At 40.5% G+C, this 16,238-nt stretch overlaps 1 protein-coding gene across 3 annotated transcripts in view; it reads right to left on the bottom strand.

The window, feature by feature from the left end:
- LNX1 (ligand of numb-protein X 1) overlaps positions 1-16,238 on the bottom strand; it is a 127,165-nt gene that overhangs the window by 84,462 nt on the left and 26,465 nt on the right. For 2 of the 3 annotated variants that reach the window (XM_074951398.1, XM_074951399.1), the window contains exon 2: positions 8,235-8,713. In XM_074951398.1, the coding sequence (XP_074807499.1) occupies positions 8,235-8,626 (392 nt within the window). In that variant the 5' untranslated portion in view covers positions 8,627-8,713. Of the gene's footprint in view, positions 1-5,296; positions 5,690-8,234; positions 8,714-16,238 lie in introns of those variants that run through there. The other variant, XM_074951400.1, reaches the window with a different exon arrangement.

Below are 16,238 nucleotides of genomic sequence, written 5' to 3'. Positions count from 1 at the left end.
CCATCCTGCAGTAGCTGCTCATACTAAGTGGAGGGCTTAGAGCCAGAAGATAATATCCAGATCAGGGGAGGCTCAAAGAAGATAGAGACAGGAAGTCTACAGAACCAAACAGACTAGAGAGATTTTTTACCAAAGACACCAGAGGCATCAAGTTTCCAGCACAGCCCCTTTTGCAAGGCTGTAGAGAACATCTGAAGCTAACAAACACAGTCCAAAAAAATAGCTATTTCCTCTTTGTTGGTCCTCAGTTTTGTTTTTCTTGTGATCCATCCAATTCTAGTACACTGGAAATAGGACTATTTTAATTTGTTTTGGGCTACTAATTCAATGTAAAGGGTCTCATGGTTTCTGCTCAAGAATGACATTTTCTTTTGAACCTGGGCCTGCATCACATTTCTGTTCCTTAAAAAACTAGAAATCTTAATTCTGGGACAAATTTATGTGTCCACAGTCAGTGGCATTCACAATTTTTTGATGCACTAGCACTCATGTGCGAATGGGATTTGTGTTATAAATTCTGTCATAGGTGACAGTGAATGCAATATGTACTGCACTACAGGCTTACTCCTGTGCACCTTAGCTCCATCCTGTAAAGCATGTGTGCTTATATTTAAGCATGTGAGTAGTCCCAACTCAAAGGGGTACTCACGTTCTTAAAGTTAAGTGTGGTTAAGTGCTGTGTTGAATTGGGGCCAGAACTAAGAACTTGCATCCTGTAGAACTAAGCCCCAAAGCACCAGTCCTACAAATACTTACACTGAAAATGTACAATGCAGAAATTAACCAGTGCAATAGTTAGCCTGCAAACCTTTAGAATCAGGATTAAGTTCACTCATGATGGGGCTACTCATAGGTGCAAAGTTGCTCACATGTGTAAAGTTTTGTAGGATCAGAGCCAATCCATTGCACTGGCAAGTTGTGCATGCACAAATACAGGACCTTTATTGAAAACATGGGCCTTTGGGCTTATTTGTCTTGAAACCAATCCTTTAAATTGTGAAATGATTTTTAACCATCATCTCTCATTTTGTAAGGAAGTCCTCCTTCTCCTAGTAGCTTGATCCAAACTATGCTTATGATACATAAATGTATCCAAGGAAACTAGAAGACAGCTATGTTTGTTTTTTAATTCGACAAAAGAGAAACTTTTGGAGGACTAATTTTAATGGAGAACCCATAAAGCTCACAGTGTTTTAAATGTTAAGAGAATAGTTATCCTAAAAAAATGAAATGGGAAACCCATTTCAGTTAATTTGGTGAGGTTATTCTAGACTTTCTAATGCAAATGCAAAAAGGAATGCAAATTAATTTTCAGCACTACACAAGAAACAGGTAAAAAACCATGACTTCAGCTATAAAACAATAGATTTAAAAAATATTTGGGTTCAAATTAAATGGTGCTCTGAAGCTGGTCAATTAATGGCATTGGCTAAAACCAGGTGCTGTGTAAACTTTACCACACAGTACTCAATCCTGACAACCGTTATTCCAGTCTTGCCAAACCAGCCGAAGTAAATGGTCAAGTTAGGCTAAAACCAATAAACTAATTCTTTGCATGGCTGAAAACAGTTCCTCAGAGGTAAAAGTAGAGTAATTCCCACCAACTGGACCAGCATCCTTCCCCTTGTCATTTTATTTCTAGCAGGTTTAGTTAGGGCCAGATTTTTTGATGCCTTTACATTGACTCCACAAGTAGTTCATGCCTTTTACTTAAGGAATGCTCTTGTAAAATGGCTTCATGTTAATACCCGATTTACATCGATGTCCATATGTTTTGTTTCCAAATTACTAAGAAATCCATCCTCATTCAGAAGACCTTCTTGAACCCATTTATTTTTAAACAGTGCTACTATGTTTTATCTAAGTACAAAAACGTTATCCATTAGAGTTGCTTTGCCAGGAAACAGAGGAGGGGGAGTGGATCCTCAAAACAATGAAGCTGGCGTGGGTCTCCTATGGCTTCCCCTGCATGGATTTCAAGAGTTGTGTGGGCTTGTGTGTCACCTTACCCACCACTCCTCTGAACAACAGAAAGGAGACTTGGCATGGGAAACTTCATGGCTTGCCCTTCTAGCACTATCCCAAGGGCTTCTCTGCAGGATGAAGCAATCTGGTCTAATAATAAATCCCAATAATATTAAACATCTGTCAAATATTCTGGAAGAAAATGAGAGCAATATGTATTATGTGTCCTAAGGGGAGGGGACATCCTCCCTGGGGAAGTGGTTTCAGTGGTGGTGACTTCAACGGGAGATTGACATTTGCTCACCGAGATTACCTGTAACTACCAAATATTATTTTTTCCTAATTTGAACAAACTGCAAAAAAGTAGAGAGCTAAAAATGACAACATCCTACACTCTACCCCAGGGAAATCCCAGAGAGGATGCTTCTCCTGGGCTTCAGGGACAAACCCCCTCCCCCAACACATGCACCCCCGCAACACATGCACCATTATCTTCCCACCAACATGGTCCCAGATGAAGGGCCCCAAGCCTCTTTGATACTCCTCTCACCAATATCCCCTCCCTCAACCATCCCAGAAAGGAGAGGTCTGAGTCTCCTCTGCTCTGTGCTCTACAATAGCCTTCTCCCCATCTTTGCTCCTCCTATACTCTGCTGTAAGAGGACAGCCAATCCCTCTCCATAGCTCAAGAACATGTCTCTCTAGAGGCCAGAAGGGACTCAGGGCTGTATCATGATCCCCACCCCCAAAAGATCATCCATTCTGCCGTTGTGTAGAACAAAACCTGGCATTCCTACCTTCAATGCCCCTTTCCTGGCTTTCTTACAGCTTAGTACCTAGTAAATTATGGTAGTACAGGGTGATATAGAAAAGAAGATACAGGGAGAAAGAGGGAGTCTCCTGACTGCTTCATTCTCTAGCTCTTGTCCATTGTGGACCTTCACAGGACCTTCATCTAGCCTCACACCAACACCAACTCATGCTCAGAGTGCACCAATTTCTTCCTTTGGCAGCCACTCCTGTCCTGTCCTGCCCTCAGATGACGCCTTTTTGGTGCATGCCAATAAAGTGAGTTCCGACCAAGTTCAATACTGACATTGGCCTGCAGCCAAAAGTGTAGGTGGTGGTAAATAATATTTCCACTTATTGCAATCTAATTTCCAGTGACACCCACAAGTTGAACTGTTGCACACAGTGATGGACTAACTCTTTCTGTTGCCTGTGTCAGGGATTAAAAATGTTGCCTGCCCCCAGCCTAGCCCACTAAAGGGCAGGGGGTTAAGAACTTGCCTACACAGCCTGTAGACTGTCTGCGGTACTGATACTGAATTTGTCAAACAGACAAATCTTTAAGAATACAGAAACACACACTGGACAATGTGTCCAAGTAACCTGAAAAGCAACCAGCAGGCTTAAAAAATTCATGCAATCTGATTAAACAGACTGAAAACAGCATTTCTCTCTTTCAACTACTGATGTTACAGTGGGCCTCGAATCCAACCCGTATGTTAACAGAATATGTCACCGACTGTGCAGTATCCATCAGTAGCCAACACAGAAAAACAAAGAGGAAAAATTACAGCAGCCAGTCTAAAACTAGCACAAACTGCCCGATGTCCTTTTGAATTATGTCAAAGAGAGAAGATACCAACCAATGCTCCTGTATGTTAAAGAAATAGTCTCCAATCACACATTCCATACCCTATCCTCAGTGATTTAAACTACTCTTTTGTGGCTGGGTTGTGTTTCAGTCCAGTTCCCAGGGGAATAGATGTGCATCTCCCATTACTCATAACTGGAGATGCACGTCCAATTCCAGAGCCACTGGGCAACGAATGCGTGTCTCTACAAGAACAGCTAAATAGGGTGACTAACATTTTTGTGGGCTGGAAGGTTAATGTAAATTGGAGATGAATAACTACTGTATATAGCAGCCCTTTATCCCTGTAAAGCCAACGAACCAGAATTCCCCAAGAAAAAGCAACGTGTGTGTGTGTGTTGTGTGTGTACACAAGCTCTGATTAATCTCATCAGTTTGCTTTCCTGGAAACTGCATGCCCCAGATGCCATTGTTTCCATTATAAATGTTCATCTGCTCCGGTTTCTGCTTGAATTTCTATAGCTTGCTTTGCTTAAGTGATTTATTTTTTTAATGAACATTCTTAGCACAACCCTGATTTTAATTTAGCGTTTTGGCTATGATCTTCTAAGCCACATTCTTTTTAATATTTAAAAAAGACTGTATGGCAGATAGAAATCCTGAGTAGCACCATAAAGAATTACTGAATTATTAATAGCTGTCATGCACATCAAACAAGATTTTCAAAAGGGGACTTTTTGTTATCTCAAATGCTACGAGTTTGGTATGAGAGCAGAGACAATACAACCACAAACACATCCTGTGGATTAAAATTGTTCTTATCAAATCCCCTTCAAAGGGTACTTACCTCATAATTCCTGAGCAAAATAAGCCACTTCATTCATTCATCTCAAGCAACATGTTGAAATTAATAAAACCTATTTTACTTCAGACCATATTTGCTAATATTCTTATAATGCATTGCTATATTTAACTGCATTTAAACAGCACCTATTACTATTGCATCTAAGCATTGAACTAGCATCATTTATTGACCACGCATGAAGTGACAGAATATTTATTGTAAGCTTTGGCAAGGTCAGTTATGTTTTTAAAGCACTGGATGATGTAAATGTGGATCATTACATTTAAAATAGGCAATATTAAAGAGAAAATAACATTCTGCTATAGGCAAAAAACACAAACATGGGGGATTTCATTGTTCATAAGTGAACTATGTATGGGAAACTGTTCTCAGCGATGGGGTGTTTTACCAAAGGTGTGCAGATTTACACAGAGAACACATGCGCACACACGCACACACACAGAGAGTGATTTACAAAGGGTGTGTATCTGAGATCCCATGCCCTACTCTCATCTTCTGTTTGAGTCTATTTATGGACAGAAAAGGAGACACAAAGGGGCAAAAAACCCAACAATCAGAAACACCAGCCCAGAAAAGCAAAGTTGACAAGGAGACAGAAAGACTGCTTCGCTCAGCTTGTCTCAGCTGCTTCCATATTTCAAAAGTGGAAAGCGTTAGAGAAGTATCGCTATTATTAGTCCTTCCAATCAGATGCAGGCTGTGTGTGGCATTGTTTTAAGCCTTTGGCAAGATGCTTTGTAGTTTACACACGCGCGCGCACACACACACACACACACAGGTATTGCATACCAAGAATTTCCCCATTAAAAAGACAATACATAGACACACACAGAGACCACAACAACAGCACGACTGTGAGTACTCACAGCTCTGAGTACAGGAAGTGCAGATTGCCCACATTGTCTATGTAGTTTGCAGGACTTAGCCAAGGTAGGACCAGTAACAGAAGAGCCTTCATTTTCAGGGTAGGGCTGGCACTGCTGCTAGGTTTTCTCCTTCCCACTTTTTCTCTGCCTGCTGATGGGACACAGAACTTCAAGCTTGTCAGCCAAACCCTTTCTAAACGAGCCTTTCCATTTCAACACAATTGGTAGCACATTATGAATCAAATTTAAATCCCTTAAACGAAGCTATGCTGAAAAATCATTGACCTGTAAGAGGATTACTTGATCTGATTCTCAGATGGGTAGATGTGAGGGTTTAGGGACAGCACAGCATGGTTGGCGAGATAGTGACTTATGCTGCAGAGCAGGCTGATGCTCAGGAAAGAGACCTGCCTCCTGCAGTATTCAGAGTGGTTCTTCAGAAGCAGCTGGTACATTTACATCACTAGCCAGAAGCAGATGGGTTATGAGCTAAACTGCATCAGAGTAGGGTGTAATAGTCTCAACATGGCAAATGAACCTCCCTCCCCGCTGCAGCTCCAAAGCAAGCAATGTAGGATGACCACACCTTTTTAAAGTAAAATACCACAAAGGAGCTTAACTGACTGAACTAGAATCAATAACCAATCTAAATCCTCAATATTCAGCAAGATGTTTTTGTCCAAAGGTAATTTAAATATGAACCAAGGACACGTCTTCTCTGTCTTTTTAAAATACAAATAACTAATTTTAAATGAGAATGTTCTTAATGCATGTTTGTGCCGATTACAGTTATAAGCAATTAAAGTTCTCTTATTAAGCACCAGCATAAATACGCAGGAAACTCACCTTGTCCTATCAATGATCTCATCTGTTATAAAATGAAAGCTCCCTCCTTCTCGCTGAGAAAAAGAACAAGCCAGAGACTGATTTATAAAAGAATGTGGCAATAGCTGGCTACACTGATGACTCTAATAGAATCCACTTTGATTTATTCACTGAGAACAACAGTCACATTTAGCGGAGATTTCAGCCTGGGTTTGAATTGCTCCCTCCACAAGGATCAGACTACTTTATTAGCAGAATCATACACCTTTCTCCCCCCCCGCACATTGATTTGCCAGTGCTAAACAGAATACTGTCATTTCAATCTGCGTTGTGCCTAGACGAGACAGATTCCTAATTTGAAGCACACGCAGCCCTTCTCGTCTCCTGTACTATTATGAACTGGAATTCAGACTGCAAGTGGGGTTTCTGCACCTCACTGGGCTAAAGTAGTCACAAGCAACAAAGAGTGGTAGTGATAATTACCAAATGGTTGTATCTAAACAATTAATACGCTTCCGGGTATCTACAAATATAGGGTTTGAAAGTCCCATAGGTAGGTCATTCTCGTGTAGGGGCAAGGAAACAGCCAGCTGGTACTCATGAAGTTTCCTCTTAACTCTTCCTTTGGGGAGGGGTGTGTTTGTGTGGGTTGCCTCATGACCTCATGGAAAGTGCACTGGGTTTGTCCCTCAAAAACTGTAGATTACCCAAGTAGAATCCACAAAGACGCTCTGCTCTCTCTGCATTTCCTCCTATCTTTTATCTGGCCCCTGGCTCTACTGTAACTCAGCCCATAGAATCATCCTCAGGAAACAAAGTGGGTTCCACATGCAGGGGGGAACCAGTTAAATGACTTGTTCAGCATTAAGTTGTACTGGGTTGTCCCACAGGTTTCAGGGGTCAGGGAAAGATAGCACTAGACTGGCCAATACTGTCTCCCCACAGGCCCACTCTCTCCAGATCTGCTGAGCTGGAACCTCGGGGAGCACCTGTGGAAGTTGTCTGCTTGGTCAGGCGGGCAGGAGAAAGGAAGTAGGCACATGCTGTTGAGCCAGTTATTATACAGCCAGAGTACTATTGTTAGTTCACTGCTATCACTATTAATACTCTTATCTGAGGCATGAAAAAAGTATTGGCCAAAGGTTAAAACTTTAAGTGACATTGCTAACCCATCCCCCTTGAAAGAAAGCTAAAAACAACATAGAACACACCACAGCTGATCAAAAAAACAATCAGAACCAGGAAATTAAAAAAAGGAGGCGATTAAATCATGAGGTTTAAGATACCATCAGAGTGAGCAATGAAATCTAATTTCAGAAGTACATGTGACCAATATGCAGCCACAAATTATGGTTGCAGAAACACTAAGGAACAAGCACATGCATGTTGGGGGCCCATATTTTAAAATGTCTTTCAGTTTTGACAATGCAAAGTTGGCCAGATCCTTGGGTGGTGTAGAGCAGGATAGCATCATTGAAGGTCACAGGTAAAGGGCTCAAAAGCACCTACATAATTTAGTAACTTAAGTATCATTTTCAAAAGGGACTTAAGTACTTAAGTGCCACTGACTTTCAATGGGATTTAGGCTTCTAAAGTGCTTAAGTCATTTCTGAAATTGGGCCTGAAGTGCTTTTGAACATTTTAGCTGATATGTTTTCTTCTCAGTTTCATATATAGGTAACTTTTAAAGAAAGAGAAGGCAATTTATACTCCCTTATAGCAACTACAAAATATTTAAGATATCCCTACTCCCAATAACTCAAAGATCATTTTGGATGATTAAATACACACTTTTACTGTCTAACTTACCATGGAGATATCCTCCATGATCAACCCCAGGACACTGCCCAAAAGAAATTGGTGTATTTGAGTTTGTTTGTTGTAGAGAGGAGAATAAGAATATACTCAAATGAATGGGCCAAATTTAGCCCTAACTTAACTCCTTTGAATACAATGAGCTTATATCAGGGCTGAATTTGAGAAATCTGTGTTTAAATTAACTGTCCATTATAAGCAGAGTGTGCTGGACTCCTTTCAGATTACTGATGTCTGAGAAGGGACTGAAAGCAAACAAATAAGCAAGCAGAAAACAAAGGTTGGGGGTGGGACTTACCCAGTTTGGAAATGCTGTTCAAGGTCACAACGTTGCAAAACCTCTGAGCAGTGTTCTGTGAAAGGGCAGCTAACCATTAACTTATCCAGGAGTTTATTTACGAGTATGTTGGACTTTCTGCAAGACTGTAGAATCAAAATTTTGCGATCCACAGGGCAGAAGTCCTTTTCCACTAGGAAGTTTGTAAGGCAGACTGTGCAGTAGGTGTGACCACAAGGAGTGTCCAGTGGCTGGATCAAAGCTTGCAGGCAGATGTGGCATATTAGATCATCATCCACTTCTTCTGTGTAACTGTACAAGTGGTTCTCTTCTGGTAAATGTGGTTGGCCACAGGTGATACATAAGGATTGAGGGCTCTCCTCCGCTTCTTCTGACAAATCTTTTTGACTCATGATAAGATCTGATGTGATGTAAAACAGAGCAAATAAAAACTGCTCTCTATTTGGAAGAATATCAGCAAGTTCTGCGAGACAGCAATCCTGTAGGAAAAAGCCAAAGAATTACATTTTGGGGTGGTTGTTTTTAAACATCATTTATGATTTATCTGGATGTGCTGTGCCTTGTAAGAAAATGCTTTAGTGATTTTTACAGAAAGAATGCACCATTAGGGCAGGAAAATAAGAAAATGAGTTAACCCTATAACTTATGTTTTTTTCTTGCTGTCCTTTACCATCCCCTCTCTGAAAAAGGTACTCCTGCTGGGGGGGGGGGGGGGAGTAAATAGGGAGAAGAGGGGAGAAGGTTGCAAGAACTTAAGGTTTAAAAACATTAAAAAACCCACCATAAAATCAGAGTCTGAGAACTTTAACTTCTCCATGATACCTGAGTTTAAAGCAGGCAAGTCAGCTGATTATTTTTTCCCTACAGGAAAACTTGGCAGTGACAAAGCAGCCCCATATGAAGGCAGAGCAGCGTGACACTGCATGTAGAAATATCATTAAGAATAATGGTTACCTCCCCTGCCACCAGTCCAACATGGAATGGGAAGCCACTTGTAAACTAGATGTAAAGGAAAATAGTTATGTTCTGAATTAGCACTACACTCATATCATATGCTGCACTTTTCTGCACTAAGAAACTTTTATGACCCTTCTTCTCAACGTTGCCTCAGCTGTAGAAGAAAAGAACAATAGGCATAAAACATATTATCTTTCAAACAACTAGTGAGCAAGACTATCTCCTTATAGAGATCTGAAGGATGGATCTTTGGGGCAGAAAATATTTGTAGCGATTAATTATGATCCGCCTTCACTGGATTTACGGAGTGTACTTCCACGGTCTTCAAAAGAATTACTTCTGATCTACCCCTGCATGAGATGAGAATAGGTCCTTTATATTTTTATTTAATAGCTCTCAGTCTCAATCCAGTTTCTAGGGGAAACGTGTCATCACCAAATCTGGACACCCTATTGGCAGTCCCAGAGACAAGAGGGATTGAATGTGAAGAATTAACTACCCTCCAACCCCTAAAGATGAAGCCATGGTTGTCTCAGGCACATTACTAGAGCAGTTTGCAGAAGGGCTGCATACTGCTGCCCACACCTGTTCTGTAAATAAACCAGATGATTTCAGTCTTCAGGGCTGCCAGTCCAGCCCCTTTCACAAACTCTACATTTACTTTTACAAAAATGCAAAACATATCTTGGTCCAAAGGGAAGTATAACACTATATACTACAGAGAAATGCAAGTATAAATATGTTACAGCCAAGCATCATCAGGGGTCTTGTTTATTAACCAAAACCAACAAACATGAAACTCAATCTTTTACTTCTCCAATTATATGAAGATTTTACAGATATTCTACACAAGAGTACATTTTGCCTACCATAAATGCTGCACTAGCTAGCTGCAGCAGGACTGATTAAGAAAAAACATAAATGTAACTTTTAATTTTGTGTTTTCATTTTTAAACTCCTCTATCCTACCATCAATCATCCCTCCAAAAGAGTCAATGCTGTTTTGGGTTCCATATTTTGAGGTATCATATCACAGAGCACGGAGGTAACAGCCTAAGACTTCGGTGAGACTTCCCCATGGCCTACTGCATATAGGCCCCAATTCAGATCAACCCTTGGGCATGCTCTTAAGTCCCACTGAAATCAATGCGCTTAAGTGCTGTGCTGAATAGGGGCCTTAATTTTGAACACTGCATTACCAAAAAGATTAGATATATTTGTAGGAATTTAGGAGCTGGAGGGATTGACTATGAGGAAAGATTTAAAGAACTGAATACATGATAAGAAAAGGAGTACTTGTGGCACCTTAGAGACTAACAAATTTGTTAGTCTCTAAGGTGCCACAAGTACTCCTTTTCTTTTTGCGAATACAGACTAACACGGCTGCTACTCTGAAACCTGAATACATGATGTTTACCTAAGCAACATCCAAGGGTCAAGGGAGTGTGGAGAGGAAAATTTTCAAACTTGGGTGCCTAAAGTTTGGCACGCAAATTCATATTCAGGCCCCTTAAGAAATTGGCTCTATTTTCAGAAATGCTGAGTGTCTCAGTTTCAGGATAACTGTACCTGTATGTTCCACCACTCTGTGGTCCACCCCAGGAGTGCCCAGTCAGGCCTCAGGTCTCCAGCCATCACCTGTCTCTGGGCAGGGACCCTTGTCCCATTCTCTTGTGACCAGGGGTTTTAAGGCTCCCTGCCTTACACTGTGACTTTCCCAGCACTTTTATTTGAAAGGCACACAGCAAGTTAAGTGTTAGAGCAAGGAACAGTATTCAGCACTCCAGACTCCCAAGTTATTACTCTAATCCCCAGAACATGTTCCCTTTCTCTTCCAGGCAAAAGGGTTATCCAGTTCATATTAGGTTCAGCTGGAAATGGTGTTATATTTCTAAGTGACTGAGCTTATTTTCACATGACAACAGAGAAAGAGAGATATTGCTTCCCTAAGCCCACATCCTGGTGTAGTAAGAAAGATCAGCAAAACCCACTGCAAACAAGTCTAGTTGACACAGCCCTCTAAAGTGACAAGGTGTTAAGATACACTGGCAGACTCTTGTGGTAGAGACTGTAGGCAGTGGTATGCCATGGAAATTACACGGCCTGTGTCAAATACAGGGGAAATGCTAATGGCTGTATTTCTTTAGCATATCCTTTGTAAGCAGATTCAGTACACAGTATTGTGCTGACTGGAATGACTTGATCTCTTGCTATATTAGACAATGGTATGGGTACTATGGAAATGGTTAACACAAAGAGAAAGTGAGACAAAATCTGTCCTAATTTACACCCCACACACCCCTAGAGTCCACTGGGCCCATCATATGTATTTCCCATGGTTATGCAGTACACTTTTCCTTCATCTGATTTACAATTTTACAAGTATTAATAAGTGTGTGGCTATTATACCTGAATGTCTAAAGTATATATAACTACAAGTACTTGCTACTGTGCAAAAAATCAGAACACTAAGTTAAACTCGTATGGCTTACCTGTGATCACCCTATATACACAAGCTGGCCTGTTAAATCATTGGGTCTGCTCATGCGATAAAACAATCACAATCTGGCCTTTAATAAGAGATTATATTATCACTTATTTTTTATTTCAGGTATGGAAATATTTGTTTAAAAGATTCCAGGAGAGGGAGGAATTAGTCTGTGATATTTACAATAGTTTGCATTTATAGTACTGTGTGGTCAACCTCAATAATTTACTTCATGTCTTCTTTACTGGCATGATGTTAAGCTAGTGTCACTGATTTTCTCTTTAAATATGTGTGAAAAGTAACCAAAAAGTTTAAAAGAAAAATATTTTAAATTACTCTGAAACAATGACTCAAATATTGAGTGATTTTTTTCACTAATTGCAATGAATAAACTATACATGATTAAGAAGCACTGTATATATTGATGGCGGTTCACAACCATGCTAAAAGACAGCAGGCTTCGTTCTGATCTCATTTGTGAGATTATAATCAGGCCCAAGATTTCTTCCTCAAGGACTTTACAGATCTTCCATCACTGAAGATAATGAGGGTGCAATCCTGGCCCCACTGAAGTCAATAGGGAAACTCCTGTTGACTTCAATGGGGCTAGGATTTCCCCCCTGGGAATTCTGCCATTGTCTTCAACATGGGAGTAGGCCTGGGCCCCTAATGGCCTGATTATATAAACCTTATTCCCATAACTAGTTAACAGGACTAGTTGCATGAGAGAGTGTTTGCAGGACTAAGCTGGTAGAGGGCACATCTATATTCCAGCTGGGAGAGAGCCATCTAGCCTAGGCAGACAGATTTGCGCTAGCAGAACTCCAGCTAGCACGCTAAATATAGCTGTGTAGATGTTGCAGCTCAGGCTCTCAAACCCACCTGATCCCCATTAGCTCTTTTGTCATTGATTGTCCTTTAGTATGTCTGTACAGCGCCTAGCGCAACGGAGCCCCAACTTTGCTGAGATAAATAATAAATAACATAGAAAAATAATATGTAAATAAACAGGAACAACATATCAGACACACTGAGATGATACTCAGGGAAATGATATAAACAGCAGATGAAGATAGGACAGCATCATCCAGGAGATTAATGTTGGAAAGCTTTGCAGAAGAAGGGTTTTTTTTCTTATTCTGCTTTTAAAGTTTTATACAACTTCATACCACATTAATATTTAAAGTTGAAAGAGCCACGCTAACTGAGAATGGTTCTAAAATGCTGAATGAAAACATCAGCTTGCTGACTTTAGTCATTGCAGATAGTCTTAATACTGAGCTAGTTTTTTAGATTGCACTGAAATGGGAAGTTCCTTTATTTTTTGTAGGGTATTTTGTATGTTTGTTCTATTAAAAGAAGGAGAAAAGGGGGTAATAATTGCTAGTCGAGTTTGTAAATTCCATAATTCAGATTCAGTTGGTTTCATGACTCCTGAACCCAGCTGCCCTTGACTAAACAAGTATAACCAACACTAGGGGAATGTGGATCTTTGTCCCTACCTAGTGGCTGGTCCCCAGAAGAGGGTACAAGTTTATTACAGCTGCCACCTAATGCAGAGTTACTCATTTGGCTAAAATTGTAGTGACTCATGCATTTTGCACTGTAATTCCAGGGTTCAAACCTCACTGTCAGTCCAAAGAGGGTCAGTTAATAAAGTACACAGGAAAACATACCCCATAACTGTTATTTTGTAACTTATGTATAAAAACACCACAACTAAGAATTTTACACTTAGTGGACATCGGGTTGAATACCAGAATAACAGTCTGGCACTAGTTAAATTAATTCTAATATTGCTCTAATTAAGCAACATTTATTATGAAACTAAGCAGTTTCCTGTGAGTGGCCATCCTAATCCAGCATTTCACAGTAACATATCCAGTAATGTTCCTTTGCATTTAAACACCATCTTTCATATTGACATATTTGGCATATTCAGCCACCCAACCTCAGTACCTCAGGTGTGGATGGAAGCAGCCAACTGGCATTTGGGATGCTGTACAACCATGGTAGAAAACCATCATACATTGGCCCCTGCTCTTACAATATGCACCAAACACTCTTTAATATCCACAAGGAGCAGAGGGGTGCTTTCATTTTTAAGGTCTTGACTGGAAAATTCACATAGTAAATTGCATAGAATTCAATTTATCCACCTACAGGCTGAGGGGCTGAGTCAACCCTCCCTAGATCTGACCCTTTGCTCCCAGGGCAACAAAATATTTAAACCCTGATGTTTAGACCAATAAAATATTCTCTCATTCAGCTCTTTAAAGCACAATTCCTACTATGCATACTAGGGCTGGTCAGCAAAATTCCAACAAATTTTTGTTGTCAGTTTTTACCATTCATCAAAATCAAAACATTTAGTAGAGATTTTTCAATTTTGACAAAGTTCTGATGTGACCCTGGCAGGAATCCAATAAAACCCTGACTGCCAGGATCTATCAGAAACCTGCCTGGTTTTCTGGCAGCTTGCCTGCCAGGCTCCTTGGCTGTCTGCCTGTTGGATTGCCTCTGAGTTAGGGATCCCAGGGCTTCCAGGGTCCGTGGCTCAAGGGCAATCAACCAGGCAGACTGCTCTAGAGCCAGAGCGCCATTCCTTTTCTTGGAGAATTTTAAAATTTTGGTTTTTGTTCCACATAGGGAATCAAACATGAATATCAGTAAACATGGATCTCCAGAGTGCCCCTAGTGATTGAAGCCACTTTAGACTGAGCAAAAAACCCTAATAGCACAGTACTGCAAGTTAATACCTGCAAGTTTTTAAGCTTTAGATCAAGCTATGAAACCTGATAAAATCCATACTGCGCCTGCAAGTAATCAAATAGCACTGAACCAATTTCCTTGAAACATGGCTTATTTTGTGGATCTCATTGAAATGTACAAAATAAACAGAGTTGGATAAATTAGTTTGTTGAGTTTTGTACACAAAATTTCTGATCAGAACATAAGGAAACATTCTCTTTCTCATGCGAGCACACACCCTTCTCAAAATGCCTGAACTGATTTTACTGGCATTTTCACAAATACAAAATTAAAGCTCTGAGACCCTGGATGGAAAATTTCAGCCCCAAAATAAATTATTTAAGAATATTAGGAGCAACTGAACAAGATATGTGGGGTGAAGGAGGGGAAAAGGAGGAAAGGGGGGTACAGAACAAAGAGAAATACAATAAATAAAAGTTACAGTTCATCTTTTACTGTGCTGTCACTCACACTATGATGAATATAAATATAAATGGACTTACCTTGACAATATGTAGTACTTCTGATGAGATTTAGTTTTGTTACTTGTACAGTTCAAATGGTCAATAATTTGAAAATATTCCACCGCTGGTATAAGAAATAATTCGAAGTTCCTATTTCTTATACAGTTCAATCAAATCAATGTTTGACAGACAGTTCCATGAGTAAACCACAAGCTAATATTACAAGTACGAGGACGAGTTGTGGCAAAAACAACAGACAGAGGCTAACTGCTTCACAAATGCATGTTCTATCTATACAGAGGAAGTCCATCATATGGTTCAAGCCAGATCATGTGAGCAATCATGATTAGCTCCTGAACTGCTTCCTAAACATGTGCTCCACCTAATTGCATAATAAATGCCATCAACATTCATGCACTAAATTGCACTGTATAATGGTATTAATAATTATGTAATATAAATTGCGTTACTCTGTAGTTTGGTTGATAGCCCTAAAATACTTTTACCAAACAGGTAACCTCTTTAGTAACATGACCATATTTAAAGCCGTCTGATCAAATGATGATTTTCTTTACTTGGTAGAATTGCTGGTTTGACAGTATCACTTGATGCTGTTACCCAGCTCCCACTGATTTAGACTCATGGTTACTTTGGCGTGATAGAATACAGATGGCTACATACCCCCTGCATACACTGTGTGGTAACAAGAACCCATCCTGTATTTTAGCAGCTATAGAATAGCTTGGAATAAACTGCATTTGTTTTATACCTCTGGATTTCTCACGTGCACTCAACTCAATAATCTAACTCCACTAGGAGTGCTTTATTCCAGCATTTTTATACCCAGGACATCAACTCTAAAAGGAAATTTTATTTCCTTCCCCCCCCCCCCCACCCCGCCATCCATGGCAGCCTGAAACTGGTAAATGCCCATATTTCCCAGTGAGTTACCCATCAGGGCAGAACGTTCTCCCCAGCCACTACCCTGGTTTCCAACTGACCAGGGATCAGGAAGGAAATCTGCCTGTCTCTATATTCCAAAGTCCTGTTCCCTGTCCTTCTTTAAAGAAACATTCTGGCCCTTGCCAGCACACTGGGGAGCAGATCCTCAAGCTACTCCTCAACTCTTTTCATCTAGCTGCAAAGAGAAGCTCTACTGTTCTCCCTAGCTCTGTTGTCCAAAATAGGGAAATGGGCCATAGGTGCTGACTCCTTGGGTGCTCCAGGGCTGGAGCACCCACGGAAAAAAATTAGCGGGTGCTTAGCACTCACTGGCAGCCAGCTCCTCCCTCCCCTCCAGCACTTCCCATCTGCCGGTGGCCCCACCAATCAACTGCTCCCCCT

Source organism: Natator depressus, chromosome 4, assembly GCF_965152275.1.
Source record: "Natator depressus isolate rNatDep1 chromosome 4, rNatDep2.hap1, whole genome shotgun sequence".
NCBI classification, from domain to species: Eukaryota; Metazoa; Chordata; order Testudines; family Cheloniidae; genus Natator; species Natator depressus.
This window is presented reverse-complemented; position numbering and strand designations above follow the sequence as displayed.